The 26252-nt window shown below is 41.9% G+C and overlaps 1 protein-coding gene across 1 annotated transcript in view; it reads right to left on the reverse strand.

Annotated features, from left to right (window-relative positions):
• Window positions 1-26252, reverse strand: part of atp6v1ba (ATPase, H+ transporting, lysosomal, V1 subunit B, member a) — a 44420-nt gene that overhangs the window by 1224 nt on the left and 16944 nt on the right. The window contains exons 2-13 of the mRNA XM_071380522.1: window positions 24403-24458; window positions 23791-23889; window positions 23617-23710; window positions 22951-23028; window positions 21535-21674; window positions 18743-18844; window positions 11064-11161; window positions 10705-10828; window positions 1755-1905; window positions 1177-1259; window positions 899-1003; window positions 602-731 (exon numbers count right to left, since the gene is read on the reverse strand). Coding sequence (XP_071236623.1) covers window positions 602-731; window positions 899-1003; window positions 1177-1259; window positions 1755-1905; window positions 10705-10828; window positions 11064-11161; window positions 18743-18844; window positions 21535-21674; window positions 22951-23028; window positions 23617-23710; window positions 23791-23889; window positions 24403-24458 — 1260 coding nt within the window. The remainder of the gene's footprint in view (window positions 1-601; window positions 732-898; window positions 1004-1176; window positions 1260-1754; window positions 1906-10704; window positions 10829-11063; window positions 11162-18742; window positions 18845-21534; window positions 21675-22950; window positions 23029-23616; window positions 23711-23790; window positions 23890-24402; window positions 24459-26252) is intronic.

Genomic DNA, 26252 nt, shown 5'->3' on the forward strand with positions numbered 1-26252 from the left:
TAATCCAATAATACGATTTTTATTATTTTATTGGGCTAAATCAATCTCCATTTTAATATCACACTTGAATGACAGCGCTATGCAGGGTGGATTTCTGGTAATAAGGTATAATAATGTCAGAGACCTAGGGCAACACAAAATGGGTCACGATTTCAAGGAATGAAGGTAGCATAAACATAAGATACAGGAGAAGCCAAGGTGGCAAAGGTATAATATCTCATATTTAATGTAACATTATTTAGACAAGTAAATAAAATCACCAGACAAGATCTCAGAGCATGCGAGTGTCAATGACCTGGCCGAGTGCAGCCTAATGCCTCCCACTTAACGGTGTGAAAAGACTGCCAACACTCCCATTTATAATGTTACCAAATACCTGACACCGGGGGAATGTCACATACAGTGCGGTTGCTGTGCTCCTGTTTTCACCTTTTGATTTCATACAACCAGAATGTCAGGTTGTTATTGTAAAAAAAAGTATTTTCAATGACTTACCTGGTTCAATAAAGGTTCAAATTTTTAAATAGTTTCAATAGCCATGCGCTCTGCATGTGGTGCTACTGTCATAGGTCGAGGCTCATCCGTTTTTTCAGTGTCTTACCCTGAGCGATGAAGTTCTTCTCAAACTTCTGCAGGAACTCCAGGTAGAGCAGATCATCGGAGGTGAGGGCCTCCTCTCCGACCACGGCTTTCATGGCCTGCACGTCCTTACCAATGGCATAGCAGGCATACTGAGAGGGACAGAGGCATGGGGGTGGAGAGAGAGAGAGAAGAGTGGGGGAGGTCAGAAAGTTGAAGTAGTTCTATGCAACAAACGATTCATGTGTATTGTGGTTCAATAGAAATTAAGCTTGGTTATAGAGGATATTTTGGCACTGTGCAGAGTGACAATAACTACCAGCTGGTTGGAGACATCAGCATGGTCTTTACGGGTCATTCCTTCACCGATGGCAGACTTCATCAATCGAGACAGAGAGGGCAGCACATTGATGGGTGGGTAGATCTGAAGGGAAAGCATGAAATAAGAGAAGTCAATATTCAACAAAGAAATAGTAAAGAAATTATCATTGGACAATTGTCAGGAGAGAGAATGACAGTACTCAATAGCTAGAGACACTATTTAATAGCGAGGTCACAAGGGGTTGTTTGGAGACGTATAAGCGAGAATGGGAATACCTGTCTGTTGTGCAGCTGTCGGTCCACATAGACCTGTCCCTCAGTGATGTACCCAGTGAGATCAGGAATGGGATGGGTGATATCTGGAAAACAGTTTACGTGGAAGTCAAGAGGTAATATCCAAGGTTCAAGTCACGCTAAATCAAGTGGCCTTTATCAAACCGATACACGCCCACATTCAAACACATGCACGGAGCACAGTCCTGGATCACTTTGCCCAAAAGTAAAGTCAGGAACCAGGCATACACTTTAAATGACTACAACTTACAGTTTAAGGACATTAAAATAAGTGTTTTTATCTACATCCCCAATTTTAATGCTCTAAAATATGCTGGCACAAATGTTGTCTGATGTTAAAAAGGGGCGACTCCCATTCGAAAACAGACTGGAGGCCCATCACAGAAGTTGCTATAGTAACAGCAAGCATAAAGAAATATCACTTTTTTGTGCTCGTCAAACCCAGACGAAAACAGGGGATTCAATGGAATTGCTCATGTAAAAAGTTAATAAATAAAAATATATATTTTAAAAAATTAATCTAGGTTGTTTTTCCTCTGAGATAAGGCGGGATGTCTTACCATCGTTGGGCATGGTGAGGATGGGTATCTGAGTGATGGAGCCGTTCCTGCCCTCCACTCTGCCGGCACGCTCGTAGATGGTAGCCAGATCCGTGTACATGTAACCGGGAAAACCACGACGGCCAGGGACTTCCTCTCTGGCAGCTGACACCTGGGGAGACATGGCACATACAAGTGAGCCATAAGTGGAACCAGGATATAAGAGATGGGACCCAGAACACAAACTACTCCACTTCTGAACATTAAATTCTAACAGCGTATGATTGAATCAATGAGCATGAACTCATTCATTTATAGCAAGGTTTCCCAGACTCAGTCCTCAGAACCCCAAGGGGTGCACGTTTTGGTTTTTGCCCTAGCACTACAGAGCTGATTTCACAAACAGTCAACTAATCATCAAGTATTGATCATTTGAATCAGCTGTGTAGTGTTAAGGCAAAAACCAAAACATGCACCCCTTGGGAGTCGCGAGGAGAGAGACACACATACGGTACCAGTCAAAAGTTTGGACACCTACTCATTCAAGGGTTTTTCAGATTTTGTATATATATTTTTTTACATTGTACAATAATAGCGAAGACATCAAAACGATGAAATAACATAGGGAATCATGTAGTATGCAAAAAAGTGTTTTAAAAATCCAATTATATTTTACATATAGGGTGGCTACATACAAGTAGCCACCCTTTGCCTTGATGACAGCTTTGCAGACTCTTGGCATTCTAAACTCAGCAAAAAAAGAAAGAAACATCCCTTTTTCAGGACCCTGTCTTTCAAAGATAATTCGTAAAACTCCAAATAAATTCACAGATCTTCATTGTAAAGCTGTGTGAAGCTAAGCGTCAGTATAGAGACAAAGTAGAGTCGCAATTCAATGGCTCAGACACGCGAGGTATGTGGCAGGGTCTACAGTCAATCACGGACGACAAAAGAAAAACCAGCCCCGTTTGCTTAACGCCCCAATAGGTCCACAGACGCAATCACACTGCCCTAACCCATCTGTACAAGAGGAATACCTATGTAAGAATGCTGTTCATCGACTACAGCTCAGCATTTAACACCATAGTACCATGCAAACTTGTCATTAAGCTCGAGATCCTGGGTCTCGACCCCACCCTGTGCAACTGGGTACTGGACTTCCTGATGGGTCGCCCCCAGGTGGTGAGGGTAGGTAACAACATCTCCACCCCGCTGATCCTCAACACTGGGGCCCCACAATGGTGCGTTCTCAGACCTCTCCTGTACTCCCATGACTGTGTGGCCATGCACGCCTCCAACTCAATCATCAAGTTTGCAGACGACACTACAGTGGTAGGCTTGATTACCAACAACCACAGACGGCCTTCAGGGAGGAGGTGAGGGCCCTCGGAGTGCGGTGTCAGGAAAATAACCTCACACTCAATGTCAACAAAACAAAGGAGATGATTGTGGACTTCAGGAAACAGCAGAGGGAGCAGCCCCCTATCCACATCGACGGGACAGTAGTGGAGAAGGTGGAAAGTTTTAAGTTCCTCGGCGTACACATCACGGACAAACTGAAATGGTCCACCCACACAGATAGCATGGTGAAGAAGGCGCATCAGCGCCTCTTCAACCTCAGGAGGCTGAAGAAATTTGGCTTGTCACCAAAAGCACTCACAAACTTTTACAGATGCACAATCGAGAGCATCCTGTTGGGCTGTATCACCACCTGGTACGGCAACTGCTCCGCCCACAACCGTAAGGCTCTCCAGAGGGTAGTGCAGTCTGCACAACGCATCACCGGGGGCAAACTACCTGCCCTCCAGGACACCTACACCACCCGATGTCACAGGAAGGCCAAAAAGATCATCAAGGACAACAACCACCCGAGCCACTGCCTATTCACCCCGCTATCATCCAGAAGGCGAGGTCAGTCAAACTGTTAAACAGCCATCACTAACATTGAGTGGCTGCTGCCAACATACTGACTCAACTCTAGCCACTTTAATAATGGAAGAATTGATGTAATAAATGTATCACTAGCCACTTTATATAATGTTTACATACGCTACATTACTCATCTCATATGTATATACTGTAGTCTATACCATCTACTGCATCTTGCCTATGCCGTTCGGCCATCACTCATTCATATATTTTTATGTACATAAGGTAGTTGTTGTGAAATTGTTAGGTTAGATTACTTGTTAGATATTACTGCATGGGCGGAACTAGAAGCACAAGCATTTCGCTACCCTCGCATTAACATCTGTTAACCATGTGTATGTGACAAATAAAATTTGATTTAATTTAAAGTGTTTAAAAACTGTTTCCCATGTTTGTTCAATGAACCATAAACAATTAATGAACCTGTGGAATGGTAGTTAAGACACTAACAGCTTACAGACGGTAGGCAATTAAGGTCACAGTTATGAAAACTTAGGACACTAAAGAGGCCTTTCTATTGACTCTGAAAAACACCAAACGAAAGATGCCCAGGGTCACTGCTCATCTGCGTGAATGTGCCTTAGGCATGCTGCAAGGAGGCACGAGGACTGCAGATGTGACCAGGGCGACCAGGACGCCTAAGACAGCGCTACAGGGAGACAGGACGGACAGCTGATCGTCCTCGCAGTGGCAGACCACTTGTAACACCAGCACAGGATTGGTACATCCGAACATCACACCTGCAGGATGGCAAACACAACTGCCCGAGTTACACCAGGAACCCACAATCCCTCCATCAGTGCTCAGACTGTCCGCAATAGGCGGAGAGAGGCTGGACTGAGGGCTTGTAGGCCTGTTGTAAGGCAGGTCCTCACTAGACATCACTGGCAACAACGTCGCCTATGGGCACAAACCCACAGTCGCTAGACCAGACAGGACAGGCAAAAAGTGCTCTGCACTGACGAGTCGCGGTTGTCTCACCAGGGGTGACAACACCATTCTGTATACATCTGGCCCTTCTTTGGACACTTAACAAACCTCTAAAACGAGCTTCAATGCCATACAAGACTCCTTCCGTGGCCTCCAACTGCTCTTAAAAACACTGGTAAAACTAAATGCATGCTCTTCAACCGATTGCTGCCCGCACCCGCCCGCCTAGCATCACTACTCTGGACGCTTCTGACTTAGAATGTGGACAACTATAAATACCTAGGTGTCTGGCTAGACTGTAAACTCTCCTTCCAGACTCAAATTAAGCATCTCCAATCCAAAATTAAATCTAGAATCGGCTTTCTATTTCGCAACAAAGCCTCCTTCACTCATGCTGCCAAACATACCCTCGTAATACTGACTATCCTGCCGATCCTTGACTTCGGCGATGTCATTTACAAAATAGCCTCCAACACTCTACTCAGCAAATTGGATGCAGTCTATCACAGTGCCATCTGTTTTGTCACCAAAGCCCCATATACTACCCACCATTGCGACCTATATGCTCTCGTTGGCTGGTCCTCGCTACATATTCGTCGCCAAACCCACTGGCTCCAGGTCATCGATAAGTCTTTGCTAGGTAAAGCTCCGCCTTATCTCAGCTCACTGGTCACCATAGCAGCACCCACCCGTAGCACGCACTCCAGCAGGTATATTTCACTGGTCATCCCCAAAGCCAACACCTCATTTGGCCGCCTTTCCTTCCAGTTCTCTGCTGCCAATGAATGGAACGAATTGCAAAAATCACTGAAGTTAGAGACTTATATCTCCCTCACTAACTTCAAGCATCTGCTGTCAGAGCAGCATACCGATCGCTGTAGCTTTACACAGCCCATCTGTAAATAGCCCATCCAACCAACTACCCATCCAACCAACTACCTACCTTATCCCCATATGTTTTTTTCTGCTCTTTTGCACACCAGTATTTCTACTTGCACATCCTCATCTGCACATCGATCATTCTGGTCTATTTATTGCCTTACCTCCTTACTTCATTTGCACACACTGTATACAGATTTTTCTATTGTGTTATTGACTGTACATTTGTTTATCCCATGTGTAAAACTCCGTGTTGTTTTTGTTGCACTGCTTTGCTTTATCTTGGCCAGGTCGCAGTTGTAAATGAGAACTTGTTCTCAACTGGCCTAACTGGTTAAATAAAAAATAATAAATGGTCAGATTCGCGTTTATCGAGGCCTGTACTCTGGAGCGGGATCAATTTGGAGGTGGAGGTGCCGTCATGGTCTGGGGCAGTGGGGTAACATCTCACGGCAAGAACTGGCAAATCTGGTGCAGTCCATGAGGAGGAGATGCACTGCAGTACTTAATGCAGCTGGTGGCCACACTGACTTACTTTTGATTTTGACCCCTCCTTTATTCAGGGACACATTATTCAATTTCTGTTAGGCACATGTCTGTGGAACTTGTTCAGTTTATGTCGCAGTTGTTGAATCATGTTATGTTCATACACATATTACGTTTACTGAAAATAAAAGCAGAGGTCTCTTTTTTTGCTGAATTTACACAGACACACACTCTAAAAGGAGGACAAAATAATAGGAATTGGATTTGACTAATAACACTGTACTATATTCTCATTTAAATCACCTGTTGTGAAGTGTTATTCAAATCACCAAGAGGAGGTCAAGCACTGACATTTTCTCAGCAGACATAGTATAAAATAAATGACTCGGAACCCAGGCCAAAGCACTGTTCAAATTGTTCAGTTAGTTGAATTCAGAGCAGAAAGGCACTTGCATTCATCCTGAGCTCCAGAGGACGGAGATAGCCAACACTTGTGAACTGTGGATTAAATTCAAAACTCGACCTTCGAGCGGGTGAATGGGAAAATAAGTTAAATGTTAATGCCCCTTGTCAGTCTTTGTAAGTGGTTAAATACCCTACAAGCCAGAGTCTTAGCCGAGGCTTTACTGAAACAGCACGTGTGCCCAAGGTTACAGGCAGACAACGAGGGAAGGGAGCCATGTTTCCAGATGAACATAAAACATTTCAAACTCTCATGCGGATGGAATATTGAAACATCAAAATATGTTCTGCTACATAAGGAATATTACAGGCATAAAAGAGATGAGAAGGTCTGTCTCACCACAGAAAGCTTCACACTAAGCTTCTAAGAATTAAGTCAAGGCAGTTCCAGAAGGCCACATTATCCTGCCTTTCACTGAGATCACAAGGGGACATTAGAGAGATCATCAATTGGCCAACACCTCCTGAGATGTTTAGGACCCAAAGTATGGTAGTCCAAACTACTTCCTCTTGAAATAGTGTTACTATTGCTGGGGGATTCTGTGCTAGTTATCAACATTTTAAAGCAACAACAAAAAATCACATGACTGAAACTTAAGTCTATCTCAGATCGATTGTCTGCGGCCAAGTTAACCTCCCCTTTCATGTAAGAAAGTTATGATCATCATTATTTTACAGATCGAGGATAATTTTGTACAAAGTTATGATCATCATTATTTTACAGATCGAGGATAATTTTGTACATGTATTAAACAGAGTTTGACCAATTCCAGTCCCCTTGCTTAGGGGGTCCTAAACCATGCTTCAAACTCGTAAAACTGCATTTGTAAAACGATGTCATGTGCAATTAAAAAAAGAGTAGAGAAATAAACATGGTAGCAATGTAAAACTGGGATCCAAAACTGCTTTCAAAATACATTTGCCAAAACTGCTTTCAAAAGTGTTTTCCCACAAATGGATTAAGAATTGTTGTGCATTGACTGCTTGTCAAAATACGTTTCCCTCAGGTAGCCTAGTGGTTAGAGCGTTGGGCCAATAACCGATAGGTTGCTAGATCAAATCCCCGAGCTGACAAGGTAAAAATCTGTTGCTCTGCCCCTGAACAACGCAGTAAACCCACTGTTCCTAGGCCGTCAATGTAAATAAGAATTTGCTCTTAACTGACATGCTTAGTTCAATAGGAGGTTAAAACAAATATATACAGTGGGGCAAAAAAGTATTTAGTCAGCCACCAATTGTGCAAGTTTTCCCACTTAAAAAGATGAGAGAGGCCTGTAATTTTCATCATAGGTACACTTCAACTATGACAGACAAAATGAGAAAAGAAATCCAGAAAATCACATTGTAGGATTTTTTATGAATTTATTTGCAAATTATGGTGGAAAATAAGTATTTGGTCAATAACAAAAGTTTCTCAATACTTTGTTATATACCCTTTGTTGGCAATGACAGAGGTCAAACGTTTTCTGTAGGTTTTCACACACTGTTGCTGGTATTTTGGCCCATTCCTCCATGCAGATCTCCTCTAGAGCAGTGATGTTTTGGGGCTGTTGCTGGGCAACACGGACTTTCAACTCCCTCCAAAGATTTTCTATGGGGTTGAGATCTGGAGACTGGCTAGGCCACTCCAGGACCTTGAAATGCTTCTTACGAAGCCACTCCTTCGTTGCCCGGGCGGTGTGTTTGGGATCATTGTCATGCTGAAAGACCCAGCCACGTTTCATCTTCAATGCCCTTGCTGATGGAAGGAGGTTTTCACTCAAAATCTCACGATACATGGCCCCATTCATTCTTTCCTTTACACGGATCAGTCGTCCTGGTCCCTTTGCAGAAAAACAGCCCCAAAGCATGATGTTTCCACCCCCATGCTTCACAGTAGGTATGGTGTTCTTTGGATGCAACTCAGCATTCTTTGTCCTCCAAACACGACGAGTTGAGTTTTTACCAAAAAGTTATATTTTGGTTTCATCTGACCATATGACATTCTCGCAATCTTCTTCTGGATCATCCAAATGCTCTCTAGCAAACTTCAGACGGGCCTGGACATGTACTGGCTTAAGCAGGGGGACACGTCTGGCACTGCAGGATTTGAGTCCCTGGCGGCGTAGTGTGTTACTGATGGTAGGCTTTGTTACTTTGGTCCCAGCTCTCTGCAGGTCATTCACTAGGTCCCCCCGTGTGGTTCTGGGATTTTTGCTCACCGTTCTTGTGTTCATTTTGACCCCACGGGGTGAGATCTTGCGTGGAGCCCCAGATCGAGGGAGATTATCAGTGGTCTTGTATGTCTTCCATTTCCTAATAATTGCTCCCACAGTTGATTTCTTCAAACCAAGCTGCTTACCTATTGCAGATTCAGTGTTCCCAGCCTGGTGCAGGTCTACAATTTTGTTTCTGGTGTCCTTTGACAGGTCTTTGGTCTTGGCCATAGTGGAGTTTGGAGTGTGACTGTTTGAGGTTGTGGACAGGTGTCTTTTATACTGATAACAAGTTCAAACAGGTGCCATTAATACAGGTAACGAGTGGAGGACAGAGGAGCCTCAAAGAAGAAGTTACAGGTCTGTGAGAGCCAGAAATCTTGCTTGTTTGTAGAAGACCAAATACTTATTTTCCACCATAATTTGCAAATAAATTCATAAAAAATCCTACAATGTGATTTTCTGGAATTCTTTTTCTCATTTTGTCTGTCATAGTTGAAGTGTACCTATGATGAAAATTACAGGCCTCTCTCATCTTTTTAAGTGGGAGAACTTGCACAATTGGTGGCTGACTAAATACTTTTTTGCCCCACTGTATATAAATAAATGTTAAAAATTCTTTATCCCGCATAGAACACACAACTTGGTAAACTATTCTGGAGTAGTCTGGTTTTGTTTTAAATTACATGGCATTTATTTGGGAATATATTTCGTAGAACAGACATGCTTCTGTCTGTATTCGGCTATGTCATCTCCATAGCCTAATTAATTCTCTTTTGGGGTTTGACTGGTCTGGGGGTTGATCACTTACAAATCTCATGGTCTTGACTCTGAGTTGCAGAATTGGGATGACAATTCTATATATTTTTTTTACTTATAGCTAGCTAGCAGGCTGTCTGTTCATATTCAAATTATGCAGCCCAGGCTTTATGGTTTTATCTGTTGGAAAGAATTACAACAAGTACTGCATGCTGTGTCCAGAGATAGCAGAGGCTCAAGGACTGTTATTAACCATTGCCAAAATGGTGGCTTTTCGCACGCTTTTCAGCAGCCGTGGCATCACCCAGGTGGGTGCCTCATGTTCGGCAATGGAGGACCAGTACCTATGGAGGAGCGGGTCCTATGGAGGAACTGGCCATCGGAGAAGCAGATGTGGTGCACTAATCAAGCATTCCGGGCCTGTTTGACAGACTGTCTTTGTTTCTCTCTGACTGTACCATCGACGCCCCCTCCGCTAAAGCTTCGCTGCCTTTCCAATCCAAACTGCCTCAACTCATCCGAAGCCAAATATAGACATTCAATCTCCATCTCTACCATCTCAATTTAAATAGTTAGTTTTGTTTTTTTATGTGTTTTAGGTTACAAGTTAAATCAATAATTATTAGCAATTATTATATTTAAGATGTCCTTGACTGACATACCAAGAACTGATTAACAAGAAAAATTCCACACGCATGTACGCACAATCAGGAATTGGGGTGTGTGGTTCAATGGAATACATTCTATCAAAATAGTTCTACGAAGAATACTCTAGTTGACTGTGCGAATTATAATAGGAGGTATTGCTTAAGGAAGGTTATTTTTCCACTATTGAGGACCAATATAATAGAAGGCAGCACTGAAGATTTGGAAGGTGGTAGTGTGGACACTATATGGAGGACCATAATCTTTACAGAATGTACCCATCTGTTAACAACCTGCATAGGACTATTAACAATACTGTTTGGTCATACAAATGAGGCCATGTAACATCTTTCAGGTTGAAAACCTTGATGCAGATACCTAGGTGTCATTTCCCCCCCCCAATGCGTTTCCTTGGTGTGGAAAGCAAATGTCCCACCTCAGATTATTCCTCACCTCATTTACTGTGTCAAGGTCAGCTTTTGTGGGATGTGGAGGTGTTCAATACCACATCCATGTAGGCCGTACTGACTACCCTAACTGGCACATTGAATTTGCGACCCAAAATCAAAAGAAAAGTTATGGCTCTCAAGTGTATACAGATTTAAGGTGCAAGTCTGACACTAAAAAGTATGAGGGTTTTTTCAGGAGTAAACAGCACACTTCCTTGAGTTAGTTTGGTTGCCCACCTCTCTCAGAGCTTCGGCGTAGGAGCTCATGTCAGTCAGGATGACCAGGACATGCTTCTCACACTGGTAGGCCAGGTACTCAGCTGAGGTCAGAGCCAGGCGAGGGGTTATGATGCGCTCAATACTGAGAAAGGAAAGACAAAGGAAGGAATTAAAGGTTTCCACCATTAACATAAAAAAGGTAGGGAAAGACAAAATAGACTAATAATACTCTGTTGAAAAGGTGAAAATGACAGGCTTGCCTTTATACAGCAATATTTTAGACACCTTATTGCATTGAATTCCTGATTCCTTAGATGTACCATGAAAGCATTACTTATAGGAGGGAGCTAGCGCACAGAGCTAATGCACAAACTCACGTGGGGTCGTTGGCTAGGTTCAAGAACAGGCAAACATTGTCCATGGATCCATTCTCCTCAAAGTCCGACTTGAAGAAGCGAGCAGTTTCCATGTTCACCTGAAAAGATAGGTTAGGGTGAAAAGGGTAGGTTCGTGATTACATACCAAGTTGATAGTAGAAGGCCTTGAACATTCTTCAACAAAAGCAGGAATATACTGTATAAGAGTCGCCCACGGACAAGAAAAAAAAAAAAACACACGCCTATATCAGAAAAATTAGTGTCAGTCTACAATTATCACAAGAAATTAAGGAAAATTCTTCCTAAACAGTATACAAAGAGCAATGTACTGCAAATAATGTTGCAGCTTACTGGATCAGTTGCTTTCTACTCAGGGTAATTTGACATGTTCTGATCGTATGTGAAAACATGGTTAAGTGTTAAGGCACTTTCTCCCTTCGCGAATAAAATACATCTGGGATTCTTGAAAGATGGGATAACATTTTTTCAAAATAATAATATTGAGGATATATTTTTTTATAGACCAAAGTATGAGCTATCACACAATGTAAAGGAACACCTGCCTAATTAAAACCTTATTTCATAAAATGCACATAACTGGATTTATGGCAACTCCATCAGACACCACTTGAGTAAATCTGATTAAAAAGATGTCAGGCTATTCCATGAAAACAACTAGAGCCTACTCGCGCTTTGTAACCAAAATTAAAATCTTCAATTTGGCTTCCGAGTAGATAACACCGACATCACCCCAGTATTCCTGCCATCGGAGCAAGACGGGAAATGCAACATTCAAGCAGCCGGTCGCAGCCGATTCTGACCGGTTTGTTTATAGCTGCAGATATGCGCCCATTCTCGGTGGTTGAGAAGAATTACCTTGTGAAAGTGCTCGAGCCACGTAACGAACTTCACCCTCTCGCATCCATTTCAGTAAACAGGTAGTACCCGCTCTATTTAAGCAAGCTAAAGCTGAAGTTGTCAATTAATTGGCCAATGCATCCCGTGTTGTGCTTTGCCATTCCACTGCCAAAGAATAGCAGAGCACCCTTTAATGGTTCAAACAGCCGACCGCTCAGTCTTACCAGTGCTTAGCAAACTTTAAGGAAAAAAAATGGTGTTTGACCAAATACAATGTTATTTTACAGAAAACAAAATTGGCAACGGACGTTCAGCATGCTTATAGGGTAGGGCACTCAACATGCTCTGCACCGACACAAATGACCGATGATTGGCTGAAAGAAATTGATAATACGATTGTGGGAGCTGTTTTGTTAGACTTCAGTGCAGCTTTTGATATTATTGAATGAAAAATGTAGGTGTTATGGATTTACATCCTCTGCCTTATGGATTGAGTGCAACTTAGAGGGTTTACTATAACAGAAGACTCCAATGCCAATTCAGTTGAGTGTGGTGTACCGGAGGTCTTGGGCCATAATTTTCTTCTGTTTTTACTAATGACCTTCCACTGACCTTCAATAAAGCCTGTGTCGATGTAAGCTGACGACTCAACAGTATACATGTCGGCTTCGACAGTAAAATAACTGACACCTTTAACATAGCGCTCCAGTCAGTTTTAGAATGGGTGACTAGCAATAGGCTGGTGCTAAATATATCAAAGCATCATTTTGGGACAAATCACTTGCTGAACGCTAAACCTCAACTTGATCTATTATTGAATAATGTGGCGATTGAGCAAGTTCAGACAACTAAGCTGCTGGGTGTAATCCTAGATAGTAAGCTGTCATCATCAAAACATACAGACTCAATGGTTGCTAAAAAGGGAAAAGGTCTGTCCGTGATAAGGCATTGCTCTGCTTTCTTGACATCTCAATCAACCAGGCAAGTCCTACAGGCCCTAGATTTGACCCACCTGGACTACTGCCCAATTGTGTGATCACGTGCAGCAAAAAAAAGATCTAGGAAAATTGGAGTTGGTCCAGAACAGAGCAGCAAGTACTGCACAAGGAGGGAGAATGTCAATAACATGCATGTCAATCTCTCCTGGCTCAAAGTTGAGGAGAGGCTGACTACATCACTATTGGCCTTTGTGCGAGGTGTTGAAGGTACTGAACTGTCTGTTCAAGTTCGGACACTCATCGGTATCACACAAAACATGCAATCAGAGGTCTCTTCACAGTCCCAAGGTACAGAACAGAGGCTGGGAAATGCACAGTATTAAAATAGAGCCATGACTACATAGCACTCTGCCACCCCAGGTAACTCAAGTGAGCAAAAAAACAACAGATAAATTATGTAAAAACGTACAGCACGACGGGGACTGTGATGAGACATATTTATATATATTTTGTATTATGTATTGCAGGGGTAGGCTACCCCTTCCTGAAGTGCTGCAGGTACTGTAGGATTTTGATCCAACGAGGCACCACACCTGACCAACTGAGCTAATTGATCAGTTCAATGATTGTCTCCATTCAACATCTGCCAGGTCTGTTAAATCAAAAACATGAAGTGCCTGCGGCACTCCAGGACCAGGGTTGCCTACCCATGATGTATTGTATTATGTTGTGTTCTGTATATTATGTATTCTATGTTTTGTCTTCTGTTACGACCCAAGGAAGAGTAACCGCTGTGTTGGCAGCAGCTAATTGGGCATCCTAATAAAACGCTAAAATACTACAGATGGATGGACCTCCAGGGCTACAGAGAGCTACTTAACAGTGAAGTACCGTGCTACAGACATGCCCTCTTTATGAGTCACACAAGCGTGCATACATTTCTCTTTGTAAGAAAACATTATAGCATAGGCCTATACCAGGGGTTCCCAAACTTTTGGCCCGTAACCCCATTTTGCATCACAAAGGTAATAATTTGGTATGATCTTCTGTGTAGAAAATAACAACTGACAGTGTGCTTTCCCCCCCCAGTCTGATTATGTGCCTGATCTTGTCCACTGTTCTAATGAGTTCTGTGCAGCTTGTGGGCATTGTAGACAGTGTTCCTGACATTAATCTTTCAGGGATATTTTGTAGCTTAAAAACAGTTCAAAAGATAGAGCCACATTTGTAGGAAGAAAACGCTTTGTTTATTACAACCGTTTATTACTGACGTAACCCCGGTTCTATGAATCAAGCACGATTTCTCGCCAGAGTTTCTCTCATGACTCCAGGTTTAAATCAGACAAGCCCAAATGGGGTCACGGCCTCCAATTTGGGAAACAGTGGCTTATACAATGTCTGAGCCATGTTTACATATTGATTTTACACATGTCACTTTATTTTAGTGTTGTTGATGAGTAATTTAAGAATTCATCGTGTTATTCCTGATTGTGCTGTCCGACATATGACTCAGGAATAAACACTTAAAACATTTTTTTTTTTTTTTAACTACAGTAACTGTTGGAATTTCATTTCATGAACAAATTGCATATTTGTCTTCTTTATTCAAGTGCTACAGTAAACTTCGTAGCAATTTTGGTTTTCCTCAGTTGCTTTGACTAAATCGTAATTAAAATGAACATATTTTAACCAAAATTAATACTCTATTTTTTTCTATATGGGAGATAGAGTTAACAGGTGAACTAGAGAACTATTCAGACCGTGAGGGGTCTTGTTGCGCTCCACGTAATCAGGAGATGAAGGTGTTCCCATAGTATAGCTGACCCTGCTCATTTTTTATTCATTGAGGATTTGACAAAACTGACAGAGTTGACCGAAATACCAGAGATAAATACTCCTTAAAGTCATGGGATCCTTTGTCAGTTAATACAGAATTTTTCAAACTTTTTGGGAGTTTGAAATGGTGATCCTTTGCTCCGGACATGGACATTTCCTGGCACAGAGCCGACATTGAACTGAATAATACAAACTAATATTTAGAAAACAAAAACATATTTTCCCTTATAAAGTTCCCCTAAAAGTAATTTTAAGATGAAATAATTAAACAAAATACATAAAAAAATCAAAATAAGTTTCCCTGCCAGACAAGGATTGTCCCAACCTTCAAGAATCCCTGAAATATGAGCACATCTTGTTTGATGCCTTTCACGTGAATCGTCCTGCTGCAACCCGTCAATTATTTAGTCGGAACTAGGGTTGACCGATATTTGGGGAGACCTCTTCTACAAGCTCCTACTCCAAATATTGCGAAATTCTATAGAATCGTTTTGCGGCGTTAATTACTGAATAATTCCAGCCTGTGCCATTTATGTGCTTATTTATGCTATTATAGTCTCATTCTCACTAATAGCAAAATAATAAGGCTTAGTTAATTCATTTAGACTTCATTTCCAACATATTGATACAGCCTTAACTGATAAAACTGCATAGTTTAGATTTAAAGTTCAAATAGAGTAAAGTCTTGCATATCACGATATATCATCAATGCTAAATACTCAAGTGAATCATATCTGCCCAACCCTACTCGGAACAGGTTTGATTGCTGAGTTCTCACAAATGTGAAAATAGACTGTTGAACAAAAGAAAGTGTTCTCCGGGATACGCGTTCTGCCACTGACAGGTTGCGCACGGCCACTGACAGGTTGGTTGTGTGAATTCATCATTTAATACATTTCTCTGCCTGTTTTGTACGTTTGCAATGCATCAGCGCAACAATTCCATCAATCTAGCACCACCAGCCAATGCGATCACACCAGAGCCATACACTCTCGCCATTAAAACTTTGCTGCCAGCTCATTGCCAACTACTGCTGCAGTCATTCTCAGTGGCAATATGTTGTTCAAAGTGGCTAGAGAGGACGCTGTAATGAGAGAGCAATAATATTGTAGCACTACAGTATACTGGCTAAGCTACTGAAAATATTATAACATGATTAGCTCAAGAAAGGAGGTTGGCTACGTTTGCTTCAGTTCCATCACATTGAAATAGAGAGGAACCGCAAAACTGTCACAGGTAGTTACTCCTCGCACAGGTTGATCCTCATGACACTTGACTACATTTTTGTTATGCTCATTTCAGTAATAGATTTGTTGCCTTTTGAGAAATGTAACTTGATAATTTGATTTAATTTCACAAAAATGTTACCTTCATTCACAAAGAGCATGTTTAACATCAAAAACATTTGCATATCTCAAGAGGTTAAATAAATAAAACGACTATAGTAGGTGCCTATTAAAAAGTGTTGGGTGCAGGGAGCGACAATTGTTAAAACATTTTTAGCCTCTCCATTTCAGCGTGACTCGTTATGCGCAACCTAGTTTCACCACAAAACAGCAAAAAATTGCCAAAAATAATAGAATCAGCTCACCTGCTTTTACACTATCTAATATACTGTATGCAAACAATTTCTACTTACATTGTAAAAAAGAGATGCAAAAGGCACTTTGTGGAACGACCATATAGTTGTTCCTTCTGTCTGATTAAAGAGATGGAGTCCAGACAAACTAGGCCTTTAGGAAATTTTAACTAGTATTATTTGACACGTAAAATAACGAGACGACTACAACCTGAACGGCCTTCCATACAAACGCTTTTGCTGCGGTCATTCTCAGCGGCAATGTTGCTCAAAGAGAGGAAACGCAAAACTATCGAAGGCTAAAAAAACTTGGACAAAAAAATATAACAAAAATATGGAAGGCTATTCAGGTCATAGACTTCTCATTATTTGAAAATAATAAATACTGAACAAAAATATGAAATCCAACAATCTCTAAGATTTTACTGAGTTACAGTTCATAAGGAAATCAGTCATTTCAAATAAATTAGGCCCTAATATATGGATTTCACTTGACTGGGAATACAGATATGCATCAGTTTATCAGAAATACCTTTTAAAAAATAAAAGTAGGGGCGTGCATCAGAAAACCAGTCAGTATCTGGTGACCACCATTTGCCTCATGCAGTACGACACATCTCCTTCACATAGCGTTGATCAGGTTGCTGATTGTGGCCTGTGGAATGTTGTCCCACTCCTCTTCAATGGCTGTGAGAAGTTACTGGATATTGGCGGGAACTGGAACACGCTGTCGATCCCAAAAAATCCCAAACATGCTCAATGGGTGACATGTCTGGTGAGTATGCAGGCCATGGAAGAACTGGAACATTTCCAGCTTCCGGGAATTGTGTACAGATCCTTGCAACATGGGACTGTGCACTATCAGGCTGAAACGTGATGACGACGGATAACTGGCACGACAATGGGCCTCAGGATCTCGTTACGGTATATGTGCATTCGAATTACCATCGATAAAATGCAATTGTGTTCATTTTCCATAACTTATGTCTGCCCATACCCAACCCCACCGCCACTCTGTTCAATGTTGAAATCAGGAAACCGCTCGCCCACATGAAGCCATACACATGGTCTGCGGTTGAGGCCGGTTGGACGTACTGCCAAATTCTCTAAATCGGCGGCAGCTTATGGTAGAGAAATGAACGTTCAAGTCTCTGGCAACAGCTCTGGTGGACATTCCTGCAGTCAGCATGCCAATTGCATGCTCCCTCAACTTGAGACATTGTGCCATGTCACAAAACTGCACAATTTAGAGTGGCCTTTTATTGTCCCCAGCACAAGGTGCACCAGTGTAATGATCATGCTGTTTAAATCAGCTTCTGGATAATCCATCCACCTAACAGGTGTGGCATATCTTGGCAAAGTAGAAATGCTCCCTAACAGGAACGTAAACTTATTTGTGCACAAAATCTGAGAGAAATAAGATTTTTGTGCACATGGATCTTAGTCGTATCTTTTATTTCAGCTCATGAAACCAACACTTTACATGTTGCGTTTATATTTTTGTTCAGTGTATATTACCAGTTTCCAAACTGTCATCGATGTTGACGTATGTGACGTTGTGTGAATATTTCCAAAAAGTGTGGGGGAAAACGCATCGGACTTGGTGCGAATGGTTTTGTGCATCAAAATTGGAAATACGTTTTCTCCGGAATTCGTATGGGGAAAAATGCAATAGTTGAGACAGGGACTTTAAATATTAAAGGGGCAGCAGGTAGCCTAGTTTTTAGAGCATTGGGCCAGTAACTGAAAGGTTGCTGGATCAAAACCCCGAGCTGACAAGGTAAAAATCTGTCGTTCTGCCCCTAAGCAAGGCAGTTAACCCACTGTTGCCCGGTAGGCCGTCATTGTAAATAAGAATTTGTTCTTAACTGACGTGCCTAGTTAAATAAAGGTTAAATAAATTTTAAAAATCTGTTGTTTAAAGAGGCTTAATACACTGTTCTTTACACTGTGTCCTTTTCCTAAATTGGAATCTTCTTCTCAATGAATACATACGATTTAAAATGTCTTAATCCCTTTTCATACCCATCTGCCAGTACGCATTGCATTTCCACTACCCTTTCAGAGAGTTAGTGCTTATGTTACAAAGCCCTCAATGGTGTGTGAATTAACCATCAGCAGGGAGAGGATAAGGGAGGCCAGAGGAGCAGAGGTGGGGGTCACTAACATCTCTGCCACAGGTCACAGAAGACTCCCCACACAGTGTTAAATAGTCAAGCGCAGAGCAGCTGAACTGGAGAGAATTTGATACTGGCTAGCTAAATGTGTTCAAGACTGCTGAATAATAACCGGAATGGCCAGAATCTGCTCAGAGGAGCAGAAGTAACAGGGGACTTAAACGCTAAGTCACCTGGTGAATGAGAGCGAGAAGAGGGGGATTGTCACGGTGGGGTTAAAAGGGATTAGCCTAACACTAGAGATCAGATAAAGAGAGAAATATTTTGTCCATCTAGTGCCGCTCAACTCACCCCCATGGCAGCAAAGACAATGGCAAAGTTATCATCGCTGTAGTCCATCACATCCTTGGATTTCTTCACCAGGCCAGCCTGACGACAAATCTGGGCAGCAATCTGAGAATCAAAACATACACAGGATTAAAAATGACGTCTTGAAACATTCACGTTGATAAAACAGCCAGTCTATTAAAAATGACTGGACATCAGCGAGCGCCCCGTCCAGCTAGCTACAGGAGCGGTGCGTGTGTTTGTGTGTGTGCACATGAGTATGCATGTTTGTGGGGTGTTTGAGTGTGCATAGTTGAAGAACAACTCTGTGATTAGGAATCGAGAGGGGAGGAATTTCACGCTTAATGTAATGGTTGCCACCTGTTGATCCGGGCTGACCTCTCATTGCACCCTGAGCTGAGACACCTGGCCCATAGAGAACCACGGCAAAAATGACCCCATGACATCTGTTTAATGAAACGAGAAGCGCTTTATAGCATTCCAGTGACGCGAGAAGTCGACCAGCATCATTAGTCAGACAAGGCGTACCCTGTTCACTGTTTTTAGTACAGTGGGACACTACAGTGGGCTCTCTATCCAACTTCCCTCTTTTGATCATGCACTTCCAGATTGGAGGATCATTATTTTATTCCCATTCAAAACTGTTGCTAAATCAAGGGACCGGATTTTTAAAAAATAAAAAAATAAAATGTATACACACCACCCAAAATCAGTGTCATCCTGTTGCTTCAGTGGGATTCTATGCATTTGACTGAGGCTCCCCCTCCGCCAGAATCTGATCGCGCATGTTTCAGTTTGGCAGTCTGCCCTGACCAACAACACGGCTTTCTGTGAACACAGAAAAAACTCAAGTGTTGAGCCTCCATTGTCTGGCCTGAAGGTCATAATGAGGCTGTTTGCAGACTGATGGCTGGTGAGAGGACAGCCACCTCAAGCGTTAAGGGCCTCATGGCTGAGCTACCGATCCTATATTAATCAGTGCCCTTCACACGATCGCCTAATCCCCTCTCGCCATCATTGTCTTATTGGTTTAATTCGTTTCCCAGTTCAACCAGGGGGCATCAGCTCTCTCTCCAAGGCCTTAGAAAATAGCCTCCCTTCAGTCATGGAAAACCATGGCCACTGTCTGATAGTTCATATTGTCATATCGAAACTATTAATCTCGTTTCCAAATCAAATGTGCAATAGTTTGGTGGTCTGAACTTTTTGGGTAAGTCCTTTAACACTGATATTTCTCATCTTGTCCCTGAGATTTAGTGGAGAGGTTAGTAGAGAATGATCAAACTAACACCGAACAAGGCTTGTAATAAGAACATATTGGAATGGAGAAAGATTTGGACTTCCTTGACACTGCCCAGCACCTTGCCCCTATGTTGTGCCATAAGTCACAAGATTGAGTTAGATGAACAAAAGTCAAGCTGGCAATGACCAACAGATCTTTTTCATTCCTCTCTTTTCAGGTTCAGTCAAAGGTAAAACCCTGATGAAGGCTAAAATACATTAGTTTTAACAATAAATAAGCATTTATCAACTTCCACTGTCCTCTACGAGTTGCTAAATGTCCTATTCATTTGAGTTCACTCAAAGTAGGCTAACTGTCACTTTACCACAATAAGATAACTATTCCAATTAATCAGATAAGCAAATCATTTCAACTCTCATTTGTACAAATCCTAATTAAATACTTCAAGGCACCAGAAGAACTCTGGGGGGGGGGGGGGGGGTTTGGTTGGTCAATTCTATTTTTAGACTGAGATTCGGAAGTCCAGATGGCTGCCATGTGCCGATAACTAACACACTGACACAGAGGCATGGCTCTGAGTCACGCTTTCATGACACAATAACATCTACTTAAAACTAAATCATATTCAAAAGATTTTAAGCAGTGCCTTAGAATATGGTGTTATGCCACCTTCAGGTTTCTCTTTAGTAGGTTTAATGTGTTCATACCATTGACTAAACAGGCTGTTAATATAAGCCTACAATTAAATGGAGAACAAGCATCTAGTTAACAGTGTGTCTGATACACAGACTATCCAATGTGACAGGCACATGATTGTGTGAAAACGACATGTATGCCATTTAGCAGTGCATACATTTTTATGTATGGGTGGCCTCAGCAGGAATCAAACCTACACCTCTTGGCACTGCAAGTACCATGCTCTACCAGCTGAGCCACAAGACCTATGCTCTCAATTGACTCCAAGTAGTCCAATATGTAGGCAGTAAAATTATTAAATGTGTTTGGCATTCTGGAGTCCTGTGTGTGGAGATGGAGACAGGGTGAGGCAAGGCTCTGTGTGAAATAAGAAAATGCCCTCCACAGGCAGTAAAATGTCACAGTGGATTTCTGAGATGTCCTCCTGACCCACTTCGCCGTTTCTGCCAGTTCCTGCACCACAGGGCCAAAACAATAAAATCTTCTCAGCCCATTAGCACTATTCATTTAAACACACGCGCACACGCACACATACATGCATTCACTTGCACACTTAAGTGCGGGCACACTCCACAAGGGGTGTTTGACAGAAAAAATAAAGCACAGAAGAATAGATTACTACAAACCAAAACGGATGACACTAAATTAGAATCCCCTGGCTGCGATAATGCAAGTTGCTGAGGTGTCCAACAGAATGAACTGCCTCATGTTACAGATCACATTGTTCTGTTAGTGTTTGAAAGTCCTCTCCAATGCTATTGACTGAGGCTATAAAATGGCAAAATGCAGCTTAAGGCACATATAGCTTATTTGTTTGTGTGGCCTAGCCTTGTCAGAGCTAGCGTCTCCATCGTACCTCGTTGTGGGGGAGGCCAGCGGCAGAAAAGATGGGGATCTTCTGACCTCGAGCAATGCTGTTCATCCCATCGATGGCAGAAATACCCGTCTGGATCATCTCCTCAGGGTAGATACGGCACTGAGGGTTGATGGGTTGGCCTGGGACAGGGGAGAGGTCACAAGCAGAGGTTCAGAAACACAAACCAGAGGGTAAGCCACTTCCAACCCAGGTATTGGCCAGGTAGAAGTAATATACAATGCCCTCCATTAATATTGGCACCCTTGATAATTATGAGCAAAACGGGCTGTGAAAAATGCCTTTGCTGTTTATCTTCCTGGTCTTTCATTCAAAATATTCACAAAAATCGAACCTTTAATTTAAGTAAAATGATTAAAATAAATACATGTAAAAAATATTTTTCTCCGAAACGTGTGCCACAACTATTGGCACACCCAAGAAATTCTTATGAGTAAAATCTAACTGAAGTATATTCCCATTCATATTTTACATTTAAGTTCACCTGAGTGATTAGGAACACTTAAGTGTGGTAAGCCATGACTTCCTGTTTCACTGGGGTATAAATATGAGGTGACACACAGGCCAAGTTCCCATAGTCATCCATCACTATGGGAAAGACCCGAGAATATGTGCTCTCCTCTTCAACTCATCCCACAGGTTTTCTATGGGGTTTAGGTCAAAGGACTGGGATGACCATGGCAAAACCTTGATTCTGTGGTCAGTGAACCATTTTTGTGTTGATTTTGAGGTGTGCTTTGGCTCATTCTCCTGCTGGAGATCCAACCACGGGTGCCAATACTAGTGGAGGGCACTGTAATGGATATAAATGGTAGAGTTGGCCTCATAATAGTTTCAATTCAGCTATTTAAACTATGTGTCGTTGCACACAAGTAAACTAGGGTTTAGAAAATAAAATGAAAGAAGTACACGTGTGGGAGATGTATGAAATCCCCAAAAGGTTTCACATCAATACATGGTCAGAAGATGGAACAAAAGGTCAGAACGGAAGTCAGGGTCAAACACATTGTTGCCTTTAAGATGGCAGACTCATGACCCTCTTCAGGTCATCTATTCATTGGGATGCCATGCCTACACGATGGCATGCTACACGTGAAAAGGGACTCGGGATGGGATCAACAGTCAATAAAAGAGACAGAGTTTGGCCTTGTGGCAGTGAGATACAACTAAAGACTGAAATCCCACTATACAAGCTACAATATAGCTTCACATCTAGATCCACTAGCAGAGTAGAGATGGACGCTTATCCGTTGTGAGCTCAGTATATTATGATTATCGTCAAGGTACCATGGTTCTATTTTTTTTATCATGTCAGGGTCAATTTAATTTCACCACAGACAATGTTATCTAGGAATATTTTTCACTTGGTGAATGAACTGAACTATAGCTCCGTCCTACCCATGATATCCAGGTAGTCTTCAGCCAGCACAGTGGGGCCACGGTCAATTGGCTTGCCTGAGCCATTGAAAACACGTCCTGAAATGAAAAAGCGTAAGACATTCTCTATTGGTTTCATTTCATAGTACATGGATTGCCATCAACATAATTCTCTCTGCCTCTGATTCCTTAATAAATATGAGCAGTTATTTCAGGTTTCAGCCAATAGTGGAGATACTGTATCTAACATTTTCATTCATTTTAGGCCCATTACTCAGAATACTCTAGCAACAAATGGTTCACTCTCTACTAATCAAATACACCTGACCTTGAGTCCCAATGATGTGGTTTGATATTTACAAAAGGTCATACAAGCCTTAGATTTTCTTCAATGTTTTGTTCCCCTAAGTCACGTGTGGGGAAGACTCAATGCAGGACTCAAATTGAGGAATTAACAGAGGTGAGGTAAAAATGGAGCAGAACAATTGTATTAAGCACACTAAGAGAGTAAAGCTTACAGGGTATGTTCTTCTTTGTGTGAGAAAGGGGGAGGAGGAAACAGTTATACAGATTGATGAAAACAGATGTAGAGCAGCCTAATTAAGTCTTATTCAGTAGTGGATTTCATGCTTCCTCCTGCCTAGCACCCACGGGATGCCACTCAGCTTGTTGGAGGGCTCATCTTACCCAGCATGTCCTCAGACACAGGTGTGCGCAAGATGTCACCGGTGAACTCACAGGCCGTCTTCTTGGCATCAATACCAGATGTCCCCTCAAACACCTGAAAATGACATTAAAACAGGAACTTTCAGTTGTTTGTGGTGTGTACGCGCGTTTGTGTGTGTGCGGGGTGGGGCTCACCTGTACGACGGCCTTGGTGCCAATCACCTCCAGCACCTGGCCACTCCTCCTGGTGCCATCAGGTAAAGTCAGATGCACAATCTCAGCATACCTGGGAAACTGCCACATAAGATGGAAAAACATAATTTAACAAACATGTTTCTTACGGTCTTTCAAAACAGGAAACATACACAGCCATCAATAAGGCTAACCCTGCAGAGAATAAGAATAAACAAGCCAGAACACAAATGATTATAGAGCAGTAATCTCGGAAACCCTCCCAAAAATCTGGCATAATTGCATCAGATGCTCGATTAAGTTCTGGGGGGTGGCGACGTTAAAAGGAAGATAAACGCAATTTGCGAAGTCTCCACCCCCCCTTAACGGAAACTCTCTGCAAGTTTCAGGCAAGTCTATGGGTCAAATGTCCCCTCCCCTTCCGAAATTCAAATGATGCGAGCATTGAGATATCGTGATTGGTCCAAATGATCAGTGACGAACAATCTGCATACCGGAACAAAGTTCCTCATTATCAGTCACATGCCACAGCCTGTTGACAGACGTTACGATACCAGTTATGTTACGTGCGTCCACGAGAGATTAATAGAGAAGTAATGTTACGTCTTCAGTCACCTTCACATTATCCAGAATCACCAGGGGGCCATTCACTCCAGACACAGTAGAATAAGCTGAAATAGAGAAGAACAGTCCATTTGTTTTGCATCCACAGTTTTTATGCAAGTCGAGTTGTACCGTATGGAGAAATACAAAAAATCACGACAGCTGTGATGGAAACAGGAAGTTTCGGTACAACTTTATATGCCGACAGATCATTTGTTTGTTTGACATGGTGGGATCTTTCTGTGTCTAAAATTAATTATGCAAGAAATGTCAGATGAAACTCCTTTATGCGCAAATATTGATATAATAACCATCACATCGAAGTAAACTTGAAGTCACAATAATACGGTGTGTGGTCCACCCACTAGGGAAACCATGCAGTTTATTAGGCTACAGATGAAATCAATTATGATGAACTTCACAGCGTGAAAGCGGACAGTGATGAGCTTAATGCACCTTTCAAATAAATGTCAAGGTCTTATTCTGGTGACATGGTCGATGCTTGACTGTCGTTTGACAAATATTCTCGCTTTTATGCATAATAATCTCATGTAGACTAGCCTTCCAGCACAGCATCTGCAAGCTGATGGCTAGAGCACATGCCCGAGTAGGTACATTTGCTATTTAACACAACAGTTTGTGACAAAACTAAAATCGGGTTAAGTTGAAAATGTAGTGGAAACGCATTGAACTTTTGATTGGGTACAAGAAAACTTCAGCGAAAAAGTACATTGTGTGTCACACAGATTTTTAACCGCAACAAATCAGTTTGGTGGAAACACACCACTGGTGGGAAAATGCAATATTTTCTTAATTCAGATTTTGAATATTCACATGAAAATCTGTCACTAATTGGATGGAAACCTAGCTATATAGGCAAAATTGTTTTGTTTGCAAGTAGATCAAAACCATGACCTTCAGTATAGGGGGTAAAAAACATGAAAAACATGTCCACCAGACTCAAGAGTGGGCTTAATGTTAGACAAGAGATGCGACACCTTTGAACCAAAATGTTAAAAGCAATAGTGATGGAGGTTAAGAAAGGGGCATGGCTTTTTTTGCATGAAAGCCAACAATCATATGGTAATAAGTAGGCTAGTGTTTTTTAAGGATACCTATGTTAGTAATTACAAAGTGACCTTTCGTAAAGGGGTTTAAATGGCTTTCATGCATTTCATGGCCAAATGTCAAGGCCAGGCAAATGGAAAGGAAAATACATGAAATATACGCACTTTGAACATAAGGGGAAAATGTTATTTACCTAGACCAAAGTCTACAATTTCTTAAACAATAGGACAGACATGCAAAGGTGATTGTTATGGAAATTAGTGAATTTCGTAGAATTATAACTTAGCACAATGCATTCATTAATTCATTCCCTGTACTCACATTCACCCCAGTGTCTCCACTTTTGCAAGCTTGTTAGGTTTTGTGGCTCCAACCATTTCTTTTGTCTGTGCAATAAGCAATTAGCCTAATTATTAATTCCTTAAAATTACTTTCACCCATCTCCAAAACATCAGTTTAGGTGGATCAAGGATTCAGCACTCTTTTGAGTTCACTTGGAACCAAGACCCTAAACCACATTGTAAATACACATATTAGAACACTAACCGCCTCAGGGAGGGATGTGGCACCTAAGGGCCAGGAGCTCTACACGACCACAGTGCTCAAAGCCCTCCCAAACTGACTTTCTACTACAGCATAGGTGCATGGGCACATTTCCTGCTTCCAAAACGCACACATACCGGCACATCCCATGAAAATGATCACAAAACAAGGCAAGGCAAACTAGGCGATCAAGCATGTTTTAACAAAAACCCAAGAAAAAAAAAAAAAATGTTTTGGTGGATCTTTAAATC

This window comes from Salvelinus alpinus, chromosome 32 (genome assembly GCF_045679555.1).
Source record: "Salvelinus alpinus chromosome 32, SLU_Salpinus.1, whole genome shotgun sequence".
Lineage (NCBI taxonomy): Eukaryota > Metazoa > Chordata > Actinopteri > Salmoniformes > Salmonidae > Salvelinus > Salvelinus alpinus.